Below are 17,533 nucleotides of genomic sequence, written 5' to 3'. Positions count from 1 at the left end.
CTATATCTAGCGTATCTGCTGGGAAATCAATGTTTCACCCTCAAGTGCTGTTCTTCAAGTCATGTTGTCGACTTTAGTGCATTTTGTGCTGTCGTTTGGCCTTTTGTGTCGCCAACAGGTTAGCCTTTTACAATTGATCCATGTCGCATGGAATACGCATTAGCATTAGCATTCTGTATCCACTCCTGTCCTGCTTTTCGCACAGAAAAAACCTTTTCCCCTCAGGAGTTTCGCCCTCGTTAGCTGGTTTGCTGGCGGGATCAACCGGTTTCCGTGAAATTTCGTGCGTCGCCACATGCGGCAAATATTACTTCTTACGTAACATCTTTCATCGCTCTTTCATGAACCAAGTAGCTTGCAACAAACAGACAAACGGGATTCATTTGGTTCCTAGTCTTTTTTCTCATTTGGACTTTTGAATAACGACGGACTTGTTCTCCCTTGGCCCCCTGTCAGGAAAATAAGGTTTGTTATTGCTCTTTAAAATATGTTGTGTCCGTTATTCCACTAGATTTAACTACTATTAATTATGCACTAACGTACAGACAGTATGTATTTCTGCGAAGGTACACAACACGCTGGCTTGCTGTGATTATCTGCTCCATAATCCTCCACATGCTCATCACCTGATTGGAATAGCCTTCACCCTCTCTTTCCCTCACAGCAGGCAAATGCCATCCATCCATCCATATGCCACTTATCCTTATTAGGGTCGCGGGGGTATGCTGGAGCCTATCCCAGCTGACTTTGGGGTAGAGGCGGGGGCCACACCCTGGACTGGTTATTCATTTTAGCTTGAATAGTGAGACATTTTCTCGAGAAGCCGCTTGTATTGATTTGTCTCCTTGCATGCAAGTTGGATTAAATTGTTCCTCTCGTGAAGAACTGATCCTGTCTCTCATCTATTTTGAAGCCAGCAGCAAATTTCCCCTTGACACCCCCAAATAAAAAAGCGGTCAAGATATGCACATCAGTTTAGTATATTTAAAGGAAAACTGCAATTGAAAAAAAAATGTTGCCCACCCACAATCCTTATGTAAGACCTGAACACGTCTTTCTCTTTTTTGTGTGTCATAAAGATATAAAAACAGATAAAAAGACGCAGCTAAGTATGCACATAATGGGAATCACCTATTGCACCTATCAAGCCTTCTGAAAACAACTTGCTCAATTTACATATAATGTGAGGTGCATACTAACCACGCTACGCTAACATTGTTGTTGTTTTTATTCATATTGTTACGCTGAAGAACTACGTTACTGGCGTAGTGACACCTCGCCACACCACACCGGCTAGCTACTAGCCAGCTAGCGACTACCTTCACCTCACACTCGCTCAGAGCGCCACCATCAGGCCTCACTGGAGCTGCCACCACTGCTGCTGTGTTTTTGTTTTTGAGTTTGGAAAAGTTATCGCGAGGTGTAGCGTTCCTTTCTATGTTGCTTTGTGAAAACAGTGCGCCCAGGAAGGAAGTTCCGGGAATGCTTAAAATGACCAAAATACAGCAAAAATACTGTAAGAATTCCATGTTATGATGAATGTGCCTGTTGCTACACGCCTACTGCATGTAGTGTTTAATAGCCGGCTTTGTAGGCAGCATAGCATTGATGACCTGTCTCTTTTTAGCTGTTTTTATAGCTTTAGAATGCACAGAAAAGAGATAAGTGTGTTGATGGCTTACATAAGGATTGTGGATGATGAGCAACATTTTTTAAAAAGTGCAGTTTCTTTTCTAGTTGTCAAATTAAATACTTACCAATATTAGCGGGATTTCTTGTAACTGTAAATTGTTTTGTTTGCCAAAGTAAAAACTATTTGTGGGCAGCAAATGGCCCCGGTGCGGACTTTGGACACCCGTGTCTTATGTGATGCTTTGTTCAGCAGGGAAGGAACATACTGGCCGACAAACTGGTAATGACTGAAGGTCTGAGCGCTAATGAGTGCCGCTGTAGTGTGGCTTCTACAGTAAATGAATGTTATTGTCGTCTGTGCAACTGTGAGTTTTCCTGGCTAAGTGCTTGGAGCTCCATCAGTTGGCAAGCACAAGAACCAAATGTCCTTGGATCGCTGTTCTCCGACAATGTGAAGATTGGTGAAGTTTGCTCTGTTGTAATATTTAACTAAACATTCCTGTGTGGGCGGGGGGAAATGTAAGCATTTGGAAGTCCGCTTTGTGAAAATAAAACATCGTGTAAAGGCTGTTTTTACGACTCTTATTACAGCTTATCTGCTGGGTTGGAGGGGGGGGTCTGCTCTGCGTTGGCCTGGACCACCAGCAGGGCGTCACGCGGAGAGTCCAGTCGAAAATGACCTGCAAAACATCCATCTGCTTTCAGAACTCACGGCTTGCAGGTGTTGCGAGGACACTTTATTGTGCAAACGTACGAGTTCCAGCTTGTGCTTAATGCCATTGTTTGCTCTTCCCTTTGGTGCTTCAGCCCAGAGCTTTCCTTTTATTGAGGACATGTGGACTTTACTGCTCGAGTTCTACATTGGTGGTCCGTTTAGGAGCTTCAGTGAGGTTTTTTTTGTGTGTGCTTGAACCGCAACCTCGACAGCCAGGAGAATCCCAGCCAGATAATCAATATCATGCACTTTGGACTAGCATGGAGTGTCACAGGTGTGTGTGTGTGTGTGTGTGTGTGTGTGTGTGTGTGTGTGTGTGCAGGTGTGTGTGTGTGCGTGCGTGCGCGTGCGCGTGCGTGTGCGTGTGTGTGTGTGTGTGTGTGTGTGTGTGTGTGTGTGTGTGCCCATGCTCCATACAGCAGAGCTGACTCTTTGCAGCACAAGAAGGAAAGGTTGGTTTTCCACACTTAACTGTATTTTTAGGCGCACCCACGTTGAAATAATCCACCGTCCTGCGCATGACCTCACAGTAAACATCAAAAGTGCGTGTGTCTGCGTACCCAAGCGCTTGTGGAACGTGTGCACAAGAAAGATAAATAAAAGATCTCCTTCTATTTTTAGCCCTTTGCAACTTACATCTTTTCGCTTCTGGAATATTTTTGCACAATTTGCTTGACAAATACGAGGACTCCTTGTTTTGCCCTCGTGCGTTTGCAGCGGTACACGCACGGCGAAAGTGGAGGAGCGCATACCGTTGTCAGTTAGTCGCCTTTTGCTTTGGTTCCGTGCCCTGACGTCGTCTCCTGGTGATGGATGAGGCAGATTATGGGATTTACGGCCGATTTACTTCGCTCTGGATGCTAATAGAAGTCATTGGAAGACGGCTGGGCGCCTCTCGCAATTCTGTCACAAGGCCTCGGATAAAACTTTTTGAAATGAACCACCACAAAAGGGAAAAATGTAGTTTCCATACGTCCGTGCACTGTGACTGTTGAGTTCAAAGTACCTTGTTAACTTCTACACCGTACTTCCACAAACCACAAGTATAGTTTGATCCCACAGATGGCAACAGCGACGTTCAGTTGGCTGCCAATGTGGGAATTAAACCATTGTTCACGAACTGTGACTGAATCCTGTGACTTTACCTGAAAGACCAGATGGAGTCCAGACCCTCCCTATCTCACCACAGCCTCACTCGTCATCAGAAAGCCAGCCAAAACCAGTAGGACCTCCAAGGCATATGTTCCACTGTGTTTAAGGAATGCTTGATCACTGCTGACCAGGGTGGATGACGTCAAAATCAGGCTAGGATTTACTTCCTGCTTCCATATAAAGTGCTTCCTCTGTTTCCCCCCCAAAAATGCAAATTGTGCAAAAATTGAATACATTTTTCCCATAAGAAATAATGGAAATCCCGTCAATCCGTTCTGGACATCCAGAAATATGAACACAAAACACTTTTTTGTGAAGAATTTGATAGAGAACGTGACAAAGCAGAGTCACTCACACATGGAATTCTTTGTTTCGCCACTCGATTCCGCGGGATGATACAGTACAGGTCACACGGACGGGTTTGTGTAGCATTCTCAGCCTAACAGGATGCCGTAGTAACGTGTAAACTAAGTACTGCAAGGTTTAGCGTTGGGACGGCGGGAGACAAATAGTATAACACTGACCTTAACTGAGGCAAGTGAGGCCTGCAGTTCTTCGGATGTTGTTGTGGGGTCTTTTGTGACCTCTTGGATGATTCATCGAGGCGCTCTTGGGGTCATTTTGGTTGGTCGGCCACTCCTGGTAAGGTTCACCACTGGTCCATGTTTTGGCTATTTGTGGATAATGGCTCTCACTGTGGTTGGCTGGAGTCTCAAAGTTATAGAAATGGCTTTATAACCTTTTCCACACTGATTGAGGTCAATTCATCTCAGTTATGTTATGTTTTAACGGGGGGGATCACTTTTTCACACAGGGCCATGTGGGTTTGGATTTTTTTTCTCTGCCTTAATAATAAAAAGTTTCATTTAAAAACTTGTGTTGTGTTGTCATTGACTAATATTTACATTTGTTGGATGATCTGAAACATTAAAGTGGGACAAACTTTCAAAAAAATAAGAAATCAGGAAGGGGCAAACACTTTTCCACACCACTCTAATAATATATTATCAGATATTATTACTCATATATAGATAGATAGATAGATAGATAGATAGATAGATAGATAGATAGATAGATAGATAGATAGATAGATAGATAGATAGATAGATAGATAGATAGATAGATAGATACACTGCTCAAAAAAATGAGAGGAACACTTGGAAAACACATCAGATCTAAACTGGGGGGGGAAATGATGTTGAATATGTTTCCTGATAATAAGTGGGTGATGTATTAGTAACAAAATGATGCCACATCATTTGATAGAAATGAAAATGATCACCCTATAGATCATTGAATTATGGAGTAAAGTTATATTCTAAGAACATTGCTAATATTTGTCATTTTCTAGTGGATGGATTGATAGCTCAGTTGTCTTCAGCTTGGCTGCCAGCGAATGAAGAAGCGGGAAAGTGGAAGCGCCAGGAGAAAAGTCAAAATGTAGGTTAGAAGAAGATAAATAGGAACACCCTCTCTTCTGGCACGAATGATCATTCTGAGGTTTCTTTCAGCTTTGCACTTTATGCCATTGTTCCAACACATTAAAACCACATCAGCACATTTTTACATTCACGTTTGACAGAATGAGTTCAATTTGTGTTTCATTACTCTTCTTGCTGATGGGACAGTTTCGCGTCTGAAGGAAATGTGGTGTTAGGCCGGCACTCAAAGACGGAATGCTGTTTTCCTTCCGCCTCGGTGATGAGGTGATAATTATAAGAGAGTCCTCCCACCCGCGGCGTGCGGAACGTCCTTACGCACCAGACGCCGTGACCCGCTGCCAGCTAAGCAGCGACGTCGCGGCTCCGGGAGCTTCATGAGCAACAGGAGCACGTGCGAGGATTGCAAACAGCAGCAGGGACAATTTGGCTTCATGGGGTGAAGATGCTGACAGCACCTTTTATCTGTCTTAGATTCATGTGGTGGCTTCTGCTTTTTATTTGTTGTTGCTTAGACACCCTCTGGCTGAAGCCCTGATGAAGAGCTATACGTCCCATGCAGACAATATCCCTTTAATAGCTCACACACACGGTTCACTGCAAGGGTGTGCGTGTGTGTGTGTGTGTGCGTGTGTGTGTGTGTGTGTGTGTGTGTGTTCTTCCACAAAGCTGACATAAAAGTGGGTTTTCTTTGGGTTTGAACTCACTGATGTTGCAGAATTCCACTGCTGAATGTACACCATGCTCGGTTCCACCCCTGTGGCAATGTGGGCGGGGGTACCTCCTTTTAAGTTGTGGACCTGAAGAATGACATCACGAGATGCCACGGTCAGAAAAATGTTTCTTATTCCACAGAATATATGAACATTTGGAGGTTAGCTCCATCTGAGGTTTGATTTGTTTTTAGAATTGCACGGCGGGCCGGATCAAATGCTCCAGTGGGCTGTTTTTGGCCCACCGGACTGAAGGTTGCCGACCCCCAGTTCAGCCTTAGGTTAAAACAACAATACGTGACAATTAGGGCTGTCAAATGAGGAAACATTTTGATCAGATTAATCACAGTTTTCAAATGAATTAATCATGATTAACCTACATTTACAACTTTTGCTGTATTTTATTATTTGATTTATTTGAACTGAACATTTGAATCAAGCTAAAAGATAGCACACATGCCTGAACATCTGTTTACCCAACAATAGTCTCTTTAACAGTCGCAGAACATTGGAATCACACGCCGACCGCGTTATTGTGAGCAATGAGGGATTGCATTCAAAGACCCCACCTTGAGTTCACGTTTTGAGTTGATTTTCTGTGATTTCCGAGCGTACTTAAATGCAGCAAATTGTACTTCCAAATTAAGAGTTACAAAGCGCGTGATAAGAATATCCACTTGTTTTCCTTTTCTTTGTCTTTCTGTTTATTCAGACCACACATACACGCATAATAAAGAGGGTATTGTGATGTTCAGGGTGTCCCTGAATGCATCACGCGGGAGCAACAATGAGGAAGTCCCATTCTGAGGCTGAACGGGCACATTTGTGAGTTTGTGGTGTTCACATTGTCATAACCATCACAGCACAACCAGCAGCAAAGCAGAACACCGAAAAAACACCTGCTTGTGTTGATTTGAACAATTCCTCGCTCGCCGTGACCGTGATTGGTGGATAACCAGGAAATGTTGTGTTGCTGTTGTGGACAGCGACGGAGAAATGTGTGCGCTCCGTTGGAACTGAGCACTGCTGTTGGCGCGTTACGGTCGGCCATGAAGTTTAAAAAGAGCGGCAGACTGTGTGCGTCTGTCAAGATGCTATACGACGGAAGACGTTACTTGCATTTAGCACCGAAATGAGGCACGTATATCTGCCCGTTTGTTACCATTCATGTCGGGAGTTTCGCCACCCATCCCTACTCATGACTTAAAGCAACAATACGTAACAATTTGCCCTAAATATTTCAGCTTTCATATGATGTTGATGCGACACTGGCTTGGAACAAGCAGAATCACGTCTCTCTGGTTGCCATGGAGACACGGGTCACTTACTTTAAAGGCAGAGTTGGGATTTTTTGACATGAAGTTGTGTGACGTTCCCATCAGCAGTGTAGTACATCAGCATTGACTTACATGATGAGTTGTTGAATTACTGTTATAGTAACTCCGGGTCAGAAGTGTGTATTTTGCGTGGTCACATTGAGATGAAGTTTGACATGAGCACTGATAAATGAATAAGTCATCATCCTACGTATCTTTTATTCCTGGCTCTGGCATCCTTCCGTTTGAACGGCTTCAATTTGTGCATCACTTTTTTGTCCACTCACGATGGCTCTGGTTTAAGTCTGCATATTCATTTCACACCGAATTGAAGTGGAAAGTCTAGCAGTCACGAGAAAGCTTCATCCAAAGTCCCAAAATACACACAACCAACGATAAAGCCTCATTTATGCGGGAATGCCCACAGTGACAGGTTTTCACTGCTGCGCCGTGCGGGGATTGGAACACCAATATCCATGAAATCTCCAAGATTAAACACTCTTAAAGCACAAGATAATCATCAGGCCTCCTATTTGTTCATATAAGGCACACAGAGCAATGAACGACTTCACGCATGACTTCTCCTTTCTGCTGCGTTCCGCTCGCACCATGAGGCATTCAGGCACACTCGTAACTGTGAGTGTTAGGCGCTAATTTTTCATTTTTTCATTTTTATTCACGTACCCCCTATCGCAATTGGCATACCCGCGGGGGTACGCGTGCCACACTTTGGGAAGCTAGGTCCTACTGCGAATAGACTTATTAAAGTCCCTTGCAAATGTTTACAGATGCTTTTAAAGTGCCCTCTGTAACAGTTTAAACAGAGCGCTCCGTGTTGCAGGATGAAAGTGCAGAGAAGTAATGGACGCCACGTGAAGGCGGTGTCGCGGCCATATTAGCACCAGATGTGCGACACTGCAGTCACGCCTTGCAGAGGGAGGACGGCGTTTAACTGGATTTAACGCAATCAAACTTTGAGCAACTGCGTTTTGAGGGCCCGGTGACAGCGTCTTAGAAATCACACGCTCGACCGTCGTGATTCTGTTTGGATGTTTATGTGCTGAAGGTTAGCGAAGGCGATGCGCTGCAGTGAAGTTACGCTGCACCTGAAAGGATGGAATTCCCATCATGAGCTGTGAAGGCTGGGCGACAGTAAGAGCAAAGGCGGTGTGAAGAGCACACTTTTTTTTCTGGATTTATAAATATGCTACACGGTGCCTGCGGCCCCTGACTGGTCATGTGACACCACATCAAAAAACCTCTATGGTTTTATAGCGTATGCAGGGATGGAGAATCGCTAACTAAACTCTCATTTAGTGCTTTTTAGAGGTGATTTATTTGTGTATTCGCATTAGTGTTAATTACCCGTCGCTTCAAAGATGAAACCAGTGGTTGACGAATGTTTTTTGGCCGGAGTTGAGGTTACATTTCAGCAGATGTTTTAACTTAAGTGCAATCAAATACTGATGTTTTTGCTCTCAGCTTCATTAAATAGATCATCATCAAGGGGGAAAGGGGGGGGGTTGTTTATTAGGTTGAAGCCGCCTCTTAAATTAACAGTTGATTTATATCATCATTACAAAAATGATCAAACAGGATGAGGCTTTGCAGTTAAAACTCTGACACTCCAAAGAGCGTGTTTACATGGCTTTTGCTTTAATCCGTTTCATTAAGGACCAATGGAGAGCATGGCCGTCTAGCAGTTGGAGGCAAAACACGCCCAAGCACGTCTTGGACATGCTAGCATACAAACTTTTTGCAACATTACACAATTAGTTGCTAAGTCCTGCCCCTGATCCCCTGCAGGGATGTTTCGCGTGATGGCGGCCATGTTTTTCAACCAATCTTGCTTCCAATTTTACACACATGTGCCTGTCAGTCCCCTAAATGTCGTGCCAAATTTTGAGGCTACACACCATAAATGCCGGTGTAGAGTGCTTTGAGCTGTGTGACAAATTTCAAGTCGGCCCAACTTATAGGATCAAACGTACGGTGTATTTGTCAGAAAAATCGATCATATCCTGAATACACTAGCACAGATGTTCATGGGTTGAGGAGGAGAAGAGTTGGCTTACACCAGGGGTGTCCCAACTGCGGCCCGGGGGCCATTTGCGACTGTTTCTTTATTAGCCTGCGGCACATACTAAATATATCATTGAACAAGACAACTCAATAAAATAAAACCAACAAAAGCAAAAAACAGAAAAACAGCAATAATTTTACAAGAATAAAATCTAATTATTATGAGAAAAAAGTAATATAACAAGAAAGAGAACAATGTTGTAATATTATGAGGAAAGAAAGTTATAAGCGTTGAAACATTAAAGAAAGATGATAATGCTATGAGAAACAAACAAAACACAAAGAATGAAGTTGTAATTTTTTTAAATTATGTTGCAGTTATAATCTTACAAGAATGAGTCAATAAAATCAGAATTACAAGAAGAAAATGTATAAGAAGACAGAAAAAAACAACAGCAAAAATGAAACAAGCTGTAATTTGACAAGAATAAAGTTGTAATATTATCAGGAAATATTAATTATTATATTATATTATATTAATATTATCATTTTACTAGCATACAGGTGAATTATTAAAGAAAACATTTGCAAGTCATAATATTATCAGAAACAAACAAAACAAAATAAAGTTGTAATTTTTTGGAAAATTAAGTTGGGGGAAAAATTGGGGGGGGGGGGGGGGGGGGGGGGCAGCAAAAATGGGAAAAAAGAGCAAATATGGTAACCTCCACCTACATCTCAAAGCTGAGATGCCGTGTCTGGAGATCAGGAAGACGTGGGTTGGATTCAAAGCCAAAAAAAGACCTTTTGCGTCGTAGCCGTCTCATCCTAATGACACTTCTTCATGAATGAGGTCACAAGTTCCCACAAGGACCAGTGTCCACTTTTAGCTTCGTTTATAAGTTGAAAGGTAATTAAAAGAGAAAGAAGTCCCAGCTGACACGCAAGCAGGCAATGACTACGTGGCTTTATGACCTACAACTCCAACTGCGTGGCCGAGTCAGCTTGTCAAGTGGAAACAAGTCTCATGAGATGATTTCGGAACAGAAAAGAGTTTTTGAGCTGACATTGCAACGTGTTGCTCGTGCTCGTCTTAGCCTTGAAGAGCGATTTCAGTGTGTCCCCAAAGTCCTTTGATTGTTACAAAAAATGGCTTAACCTGTCAGCCAAGTGAGACAGCAAGTCGTCCCGCTGTAAATCTGCACCCTGCCTTCATCCTTAAGAATTTTCTTAACTCGCCCGAGGCCTCGTTTTTTCTTTTCACTCGACAACCTAATCAATTTCATCTCCCGCTCACTTTCTGACACCTCATTTGTCTTTGGTTTAGCATGACACCGCCACCCCACAACGCCACAGGCAGGAAGGCGGCTCGTCCCGCAGCTTCCCGGTCCACCAATGGCGCCCGCATTCCTTCTTCTCTTACTTTGTGGCTCTTTTTCTCACCAAGATCAAAACCCAGCATTTTTGGCGCACTCTTTTGGCCCTTTTCTTTGTAACGGGACCAAACGTGGTTCCGTGGTTCTGTGCTTTAAAATAAACAAAAAAGATGAACTCATCTTTATGGTCTGTTGTGTTCTCTCAGAAGTCTTGTGTTGGGATGCCATGATTGATCTGCTAGACTTCTGCCATCATGAGTTGACAAACCGCCTGCTGCAAGCCCCTACTTTGTCACTCAAGCAGCCTAAATGGCGCTGCCGGTCTCTGTGTAACCCGCTCGGTTCAGCCAGCCCCACGTTCCACCCTGGGCTCAAACCGAGGCCGCACAATGAGAGTCCAGAGTGTGAGTCATTGAGCTAAAAGCCCAGACTGTCAACGTGATGTCCAGCACGACTCTTAAGGTGTCAGACGTTTACCAACGTACGCCCGCTTTGCCACACTGGCTGGCACCAGTTCCACACGGCAGTGTTTCCCTACTGTCGCCTTTGCAAAGTGGCCACCGCGGCTCATTGTGCCAAAAGACATTTGCTGTGCAACATTTGAGCCGGGCACACTCCTCCAGTTGTAGCTTGGAATTCATTTGCAATGCTGCTGGACGCTACGTGTTTAAGAGGGGACAGACAGAGGGAGAAAATCAGCAAGCACTTGGCTGAAGAGGGGGCCTCCTAAAAAAGAGAGAGAGGGGGAAATAAGACAATAGCAACAACATCATCAACTAGCATTCTTTTTAAGAGGGGACAGATCAAGAAAATAATACATCCCAGAACAAAACAGACATCAGCAGTAACAAGATCCACTTGTACTCTTTTTAAAAAGGGGAAAGATCAAGATTTTTTTTTAAAAACCAAGACAACAGTAACAAGATCCATTTGTACTCTTTTTTTTTAAAAGGGCTCAGATGAATTTTTTTTAAAAAAGCAGCAGCAACATCGGCTAGTATGCGGCTTAAGCGACAGGTAAAGTACAAGAGAAGACAATTTTCACAAAACTTTGGCAGACGGGCCAAGGGAAAACCCTCTGTAAAAATCTTGCTCGGTCTGGGAATTTCTTTAGAATTGATTTGTTACAGCCCGCTTGCATTGGGGCCAACTGGGACGCTGACCAAGCGGATCCTGCAGGTGGATCTGTGATATGTTTAGGCTTTACGATGGTGGGCATCACGACATTTCATGGTTCCAAAGGCACAGTGCGCCTGTAAATGATGAATAGTACTGTACCAAAAGGGAAAGAAGAACATGTAGTTGTGTGTCTCCACACTGAGGAAGGAAAACGGCACTTTTGTTCTTTTTCGTTAACTTTTTTGTCCTCCCCATGAGGCATAATCTTCAACGTGCATCAAAGAAAAGGATGTGTGAAATTAGACGTCGCTCAGAAAAGACACAAGTGCCGGCCAACATAAGCTGTTCGACTGTTGCGAGCATCATCAAGGATGAAGATGAAGCCTTGGTGGAGGTCCGCTATCGTCATATACAGTGGTGTGAAAAAGTGTTCCTGATCTCTTATTTTTTTTGCATGTTTGACACTTAAATGTTTTTAGATCAACAAACAAATGTAAATATTAGTCAATGACAACACAACTGAACACAAAAAGCAGTTTTTAAAGGAAACTTGTTTATTATTAAGGGAGGAAAAAATCACTGCTGAACAAAAACAACATTAAGGCTCGTCTCAATCTTGATGATACCCAAGAGCTTTGGGAAAATACTCAAAAGTTGAACTTTGGAAGGTGTGTGTCCCATTACTTCCGGCGTTTCAGAAAAAGAACATCACAGCAACAGTAAAATATGGTGGTGGTAGTGTGATGGTCTTCAGGACCTGGAAGACTTGCTGTGATAAATGGAAGCATGAATTGTGCTGAAGGAGAATGTCCGGCCATCTGTTGGTGACCTCAAGCTGAAAGCAACTTGGGTTCTGCAGCAGGACAATGATCCAAAACACACCAGCAAGTCCACCTCTGAATGGCTGAAGACTTTGGCGTGGTCTAGTCCAAGTCCTGACCTGAATCCTATTGAGATGCTGTGACATGACCTTGAAAAGGAAAAGCCTCCAATGTGGCTGAATATTCAAATGTGCTTGATGATGTGAAACATTGAAGTGTGACAAACATCATAAGAGATCAGGAAGCGGGCAAACGCTGCTTCACAGCAGTGTCGTCGTCACGTCCAATGATGTCTGTGCTCAGGCCTGCAGCCTGGCTTTCATCCTTTTCCCACTAACGACTGACATGATCTGATATCCAACTTTTCTGTGCAAACATCTGCTTTTTAATCATCACTGTATATCACTTCTAAACCGTTTTTTTTTGGAGGGGGGGTTTACAACCTTTGTGGTGATTTCCTTGAAATGACTGAAGCTGCCATAATGACGAGCCTCTCTCTTTTCTAATGATGGATGGGGAAAAATTCCCAGAGACGCGCTCCAACATTGTGTAGAACATCCTTCCACAAGTGGAGAAGCTGTTATGGCTGCAAAGCACGGTCCCGTGTCGTCCATCGTGTCGCCCATCGTATCGTCCATCGTATCGTCCATATTTTCACTTCATGTAGATAGAATGCCCACTTCTAGTCCAAATACTTTTGCCTCCTGCCAACTGGCACGATTTGCCCTGGAAATGTCATGCACTTTCCCCCCCTCAATGTGAGGTTGCTCGAAGATGCACTCTGAGAAAATCCATCACGACTCGCATTTGCTCATATTTCTTCCTTTTGACGTGGGTGCTTTTTATTCGACCGCGGTCGCATCAAAAACATGCGCTCCCTGATGAGTCACAGCGCAGCTTTGAGGATTTACGTATCTGTCGTGGGCTGATGTGTAGAACGTTTAACACACGCACGCACACACACACACACACAAACACGCACACACACGCAAATTCCGTGAGCTTCCAGTCATTCCGAAACCTGGCAGGTTTAATCCAAACAGTTGGTCGGTGCAGTGACGCGGCTGCTTAAATGACATTTTCACCAGTGACTTTCAGAGGAAAACGGCTCAGGTCTTAATTATTGTTAGCATTTCTTAAATTTAAATATGAAGAGAACAGCAGAAGTAGTTTATTGAGAAGGTAAAATATGATTCACATCCATGCGTTCATGCATTTAAATAAAAAGGCTATTAAAGTGAATACGTGTCATTGTGTGACGTTCAAGTGCAGACTCATCTCCATGACAACTGAGAAAAGTATCGTTTTATCAGCACAAAAATACTTTTATATATTTTTTATGTACTTCAACGTGTCGTAGCGAGTGCTGCTTTGATCAGCCTCGCTGATTAAGTCTTGATCTATTTTGGGTTGTGACAAGTGTGAAGGCAATGGTGTCTCGGGGTTCTCAAGAGTCAGACAGCGCACGTTACTGTCGTTTTGTGTGTGCGTGTGTTTGTGTGTCCGTCACGCTCGCTCTCGTGCGTGTGCTTTGTGTGGTTATTTCGGTGACGCTCGCATGCTCTCGTGCGTGAGCGTGTGCTGCCGTCTGTGGGAAAGCACAGTCACAGGAGCGCCTGATGACAAGTTTGGCACCGCATGAAGTCATTAGCTGCCGCGTGCGCTGACAGCATCACAGCGTTTCCAATGTCTACTGTGTGTTTCTGGTTCATGGCTTACTACGCCACGTTACACAATTTGCACTTCATGAAGTGTCTATGAATTATATACATATATACTGTATATACAATTATATAAGAACAACAAAGTGCTTGTCAAGTAGCACCTTGCCAGTTAGCATACCAGATAGTGGGTACGGGCTTTAACAGAGCAGAACAGGACCACAGCAGTACAAGTTGAACTTGCCAAATAGTGAACCCACACCTACTGTGAATTGCTAAATGACTTGTACCTAACTTGCCAAATTGTGAGGTCACACTTATTGTGAAAAAAATGCGGTAAAGTCATGTATAAGTGCTTATAAAAAACAATATGTAAAGCCTCTATCAAGCTACATAGCGTGCTAGTAGCTTAAAACTAGCATAAAGATACTGTAGCTCCCACTGAAATGTGGTGTACGTCGTGGTTAATCAGCAGCCCGTTGATGGTTTATACCGTAACTGCTCATCAACACTTTATGAGGCTGCGTCTGTTGTAACGTGGTGTTGTGCTGCTGTTATTATTTTATTGTGCTTTGTTGGGCCTTTTTCGGGGGAGGGGGCGTGCAGCGGTGGGCGGCGGTGTGCAAAATGAAGAGTGGCCCGAATGGTCACACCCTGCTGATCTCAAGCACCCTCCAGTGAAGTACCTCCCGTCTGGCCGCCTGCTGTTTATCAGAAGTGATGCCAGGTCTCGCTGAGGAGACAAATACTTCCGACAGACTGACACCCACTGATTCAGGGGGGAGGGAGGAGCGGGTGGATTGCCCGTCCCTTATTAAGGTTGGCTTACCTCGTCCAAATTAACCCCCATCTCAGGCCACAAAAGAGACGGAGCATGGCTGTGTGTGATTTATCCCACTCATGAGCCATGTACACCCTCTTTTGCCCCCTCCCCCCCTTTGTGCTGCCCTCAAGCCGCCTGTCACCGTGAAAACGACACAAAAGTCGGAGATGATTAGCAATTAACGCCGCATCTTTGTATTTGCATGTGTGGCGTTGTCAATCATGCTGAGTGTCAGTCAGCACCCCCCTTGACCCCCTCCCATGTCCTGCCCATGTGCTCCCATTGGGGTGCAGCCACTTATGGCGACTGATGCACTTGGAGACGACCGTTTTCACACTCACTTAGAGCTCAAACAGCCGAGGAACAACAGAGCGACAACCTCCTGCCGAGACGCGTCGTCTTCCACTGTCCCAAATTGTCTTTTTATTCCTCTCACATCCTGATTGGATTATATTTTGAAGATTCCTTAGCGTCATGCTGTGCATGGAGGGTTTCCAAAGATGGAGGCCGGCCCTGTTTTGTGTGTTTGCTCTCGACTGGTTCTCAGTCCCTGTGGTGTTGTTGTTGACAGAGACGGGAGTGGCACAGGACGGGGTCGGAGAGGGTCTCACGGCGGCTCCTGCCACTGAGCACGAGGATGACAACTCTTTGGGCTACACAGGTACTGATGCTGCTGCTTTGACACCATTGCTGCTAATGTGCCATTTGTTGCCAGAACTATCAGGACACCTGCAGAGTTAGCGCGCCGACTGTCTATCATATCGTATCCACATAAACCAATACTTTATTATTAGCCTTAAAGGCAAAATTCACTTTTCCTTTGTGACACCACATTTCACACGCATGCCTACGAACCCCCAGGCCCAAAAGTGAAGCCATGTAGACTGATTTTAGTCAACGCAGTAGTCCCTCGTTTATTGCGGTTAATCGGTTCCAGACCTGACCGTGACAAGTAGGATTGCTTTTTTTAAAAATTGTGTATTTTCATAGTTATTGGAGAGAAAACCTGCTTTCAGGCCTTCTAAATGTTTTCTTTAAACATTATTGGAACCCTCTAGACATGAAATAACACCCCTACAGTCACCTTTGCCAATATAGTCAATATAGTAGATACTATAACAGAAAATGCGACATCTGAGACATAAATAGAACTTGTGCTCATGTGTGTTGCTTGGGGAGATGAGTGGGTGGCGGACAGGAAGTGACGTCAGGGTTTAGAGTTGAGTTTTAGTCTTTGGCTTCACTTTAGCTGGGTGACTGCCGCCACCGTAGCCCGTGCTATCACTATGATTATTATGTTGTTGTTATACGTTTGGTGACTGAGTACCGAACATGACAGTAACATCACTGACACCTGCTGACCAGTGTAGAGTACCACATACCACCATTTCAGTGCATCTTCTGAACTTCTTCTGAACACCCTGGACTGGTCGATCTGTCGTTTATAATTCTTTTGACGTTGTTTTCTGCATGGAAAACGATAATGATTCCCTTTGAAATGTATTTTTGTTCAAATGTTCGGGTGTCTGGAAGGGATTCATTGGATTTACATGATTTCCTGCGGGACATAAAGTACGTTTTGGGTTTCATCTGACCTTTTGGAACAAATTCGCAACGAAGCTGAGGTTCCGCTGTGCATCACTCCAGGTTTTGTCACATGACCTCAGAGGTCTATCGGCAAATAGTAACATTCTGGATGACGTTGCATGCGTGTTTTCGACAGGAGGGACGGCTTTCTGAGAGCCTGACAAAAATGCTGCACTTCTGTTTCCCTTCCTCATCTTCTCATACGCGGACAAACCGAGCCTCTTTGTGTCTTGCCTGGTTTGCAGCGGCGGCTGCGTCCTAAATATTCTCTGTGCACTCATGCTCTTCCTCTCATCTGGAGAAAGCACAAATCTGTCTCCTTCACGTGTGCAATGTTTCATAATGCCGCTCTCTCATCCGCTGCCTTCACACCGGTCACCCTCATTCATTATGAATGCCATGCTCACTGCACAGCGCCTTCATATCGGGAAACAATTTGGAGCTGGCACAGCGTCGCTCTTGAGGGGCCAATAAAAGCACTTTTAAAGTGTTGCAAAGTTGGGGTCGGCACACTCTTCGCTCCTTATAAAAGCGGAAGAGTGCTGGATTGATCCCAGGTGACGTCCTCAGCGGTGCCCAGCTCGGTGGCAGCCGGTTGCAGTTTAATACCAGAGCCAAGAAGGTCCAGTTACAGCCTTAGCGCCTTGCTGCAAATTCCGTCTCCAAAGGTCAGGCGGGGGCGAGACGACAAAGACAAACGGCTCTTGTATACTGTATCATGTGCGGTTAGGCCTAGCATGACATTGTTGGCTGTAATCTAAAGTGTTTGCAGATTGACTCCCAGCGAAGGTCGCCCATGTCACCACCAAACACAGCGAGGCGACCTCACTGAGAGTCCCGCTAATGTTCGTCAGTGGCGCCCCGTTCCCGGCCGAGCTAAAAGTGGCAGCTGTCAAGATCATGTTATGGCGTTTCCGAGCGAGGAGTCACGCTCCGAGGAGGCGCCGTGTTTGCTAAAGTCGAGCAGACACAAAGTATTAGGACGCGTTAGTCTCATTTCCAATTCACTGACTGGGCCAGATCGATTCTGCTTCATTTTCATGCACTGATGGGATTAAAAATGGTGGGATTAGACGTGCACTCGTGGCACTGTCCACTGCACTGACACATCATTAAGTGCTATCAGGAAAACTATCATTTAAACTAAGTTAAATGTT

General features: G+C 44.5%; 1 protein-coding gene across 8 annotated transcripts in view; it reads left to right on the top strand.

Annotated features, from left to right (window-relative positions):
• The window catches only part of robo1 (roundabout, axon guidance receptor, homolog 1 (Drosophila)), a 263,507-nt gene that overhangs the window by 64,486 nt on the left and 181,488 nt on the right, over window positions 1–17,533 (top strand). For 7 of the 8 annotated variants that reach the window (XM_054794930.1, XM_054794923.1, XM_054794932.1 and 4 more), the window contains one exon: window positions 15,361–15,450. The exons of the other annotated variant lie outside the window; for it this stretch is intronic. In XM_054794930.1, the coding sequence (XP_054650905.1) occupies window positions 15,361–15,450 (90 nt within the window). The remainder of the gene's footprint in view (window positions 1–15,360; window positions 15,451–17,533) is intronic. 8 annotated transcript variants of the gene reach the window in all.

Source organism: Dunckerocampus dactyliophorus, chromosome 12, assembly GCF_027744805.1.
Source record: "Dunckerocampus dactyliophorus isolate RoL2022-P2 chromosome 12, RoL_Ddac_1.1, whole genome shotgun sequence".
In the NCBI taxonomy this organism is placed as follows: domain Eukaryota; kingdom Metazoa; phylum Chordata; class Actinopteri; order Syngnathiformes; family Syngnathidae; genus Dunckerocampus; species Dunckerocampus dactyliophorus.
This window is presented reverse-complemented; position numbering and strand designations above follow the sequence as displayed.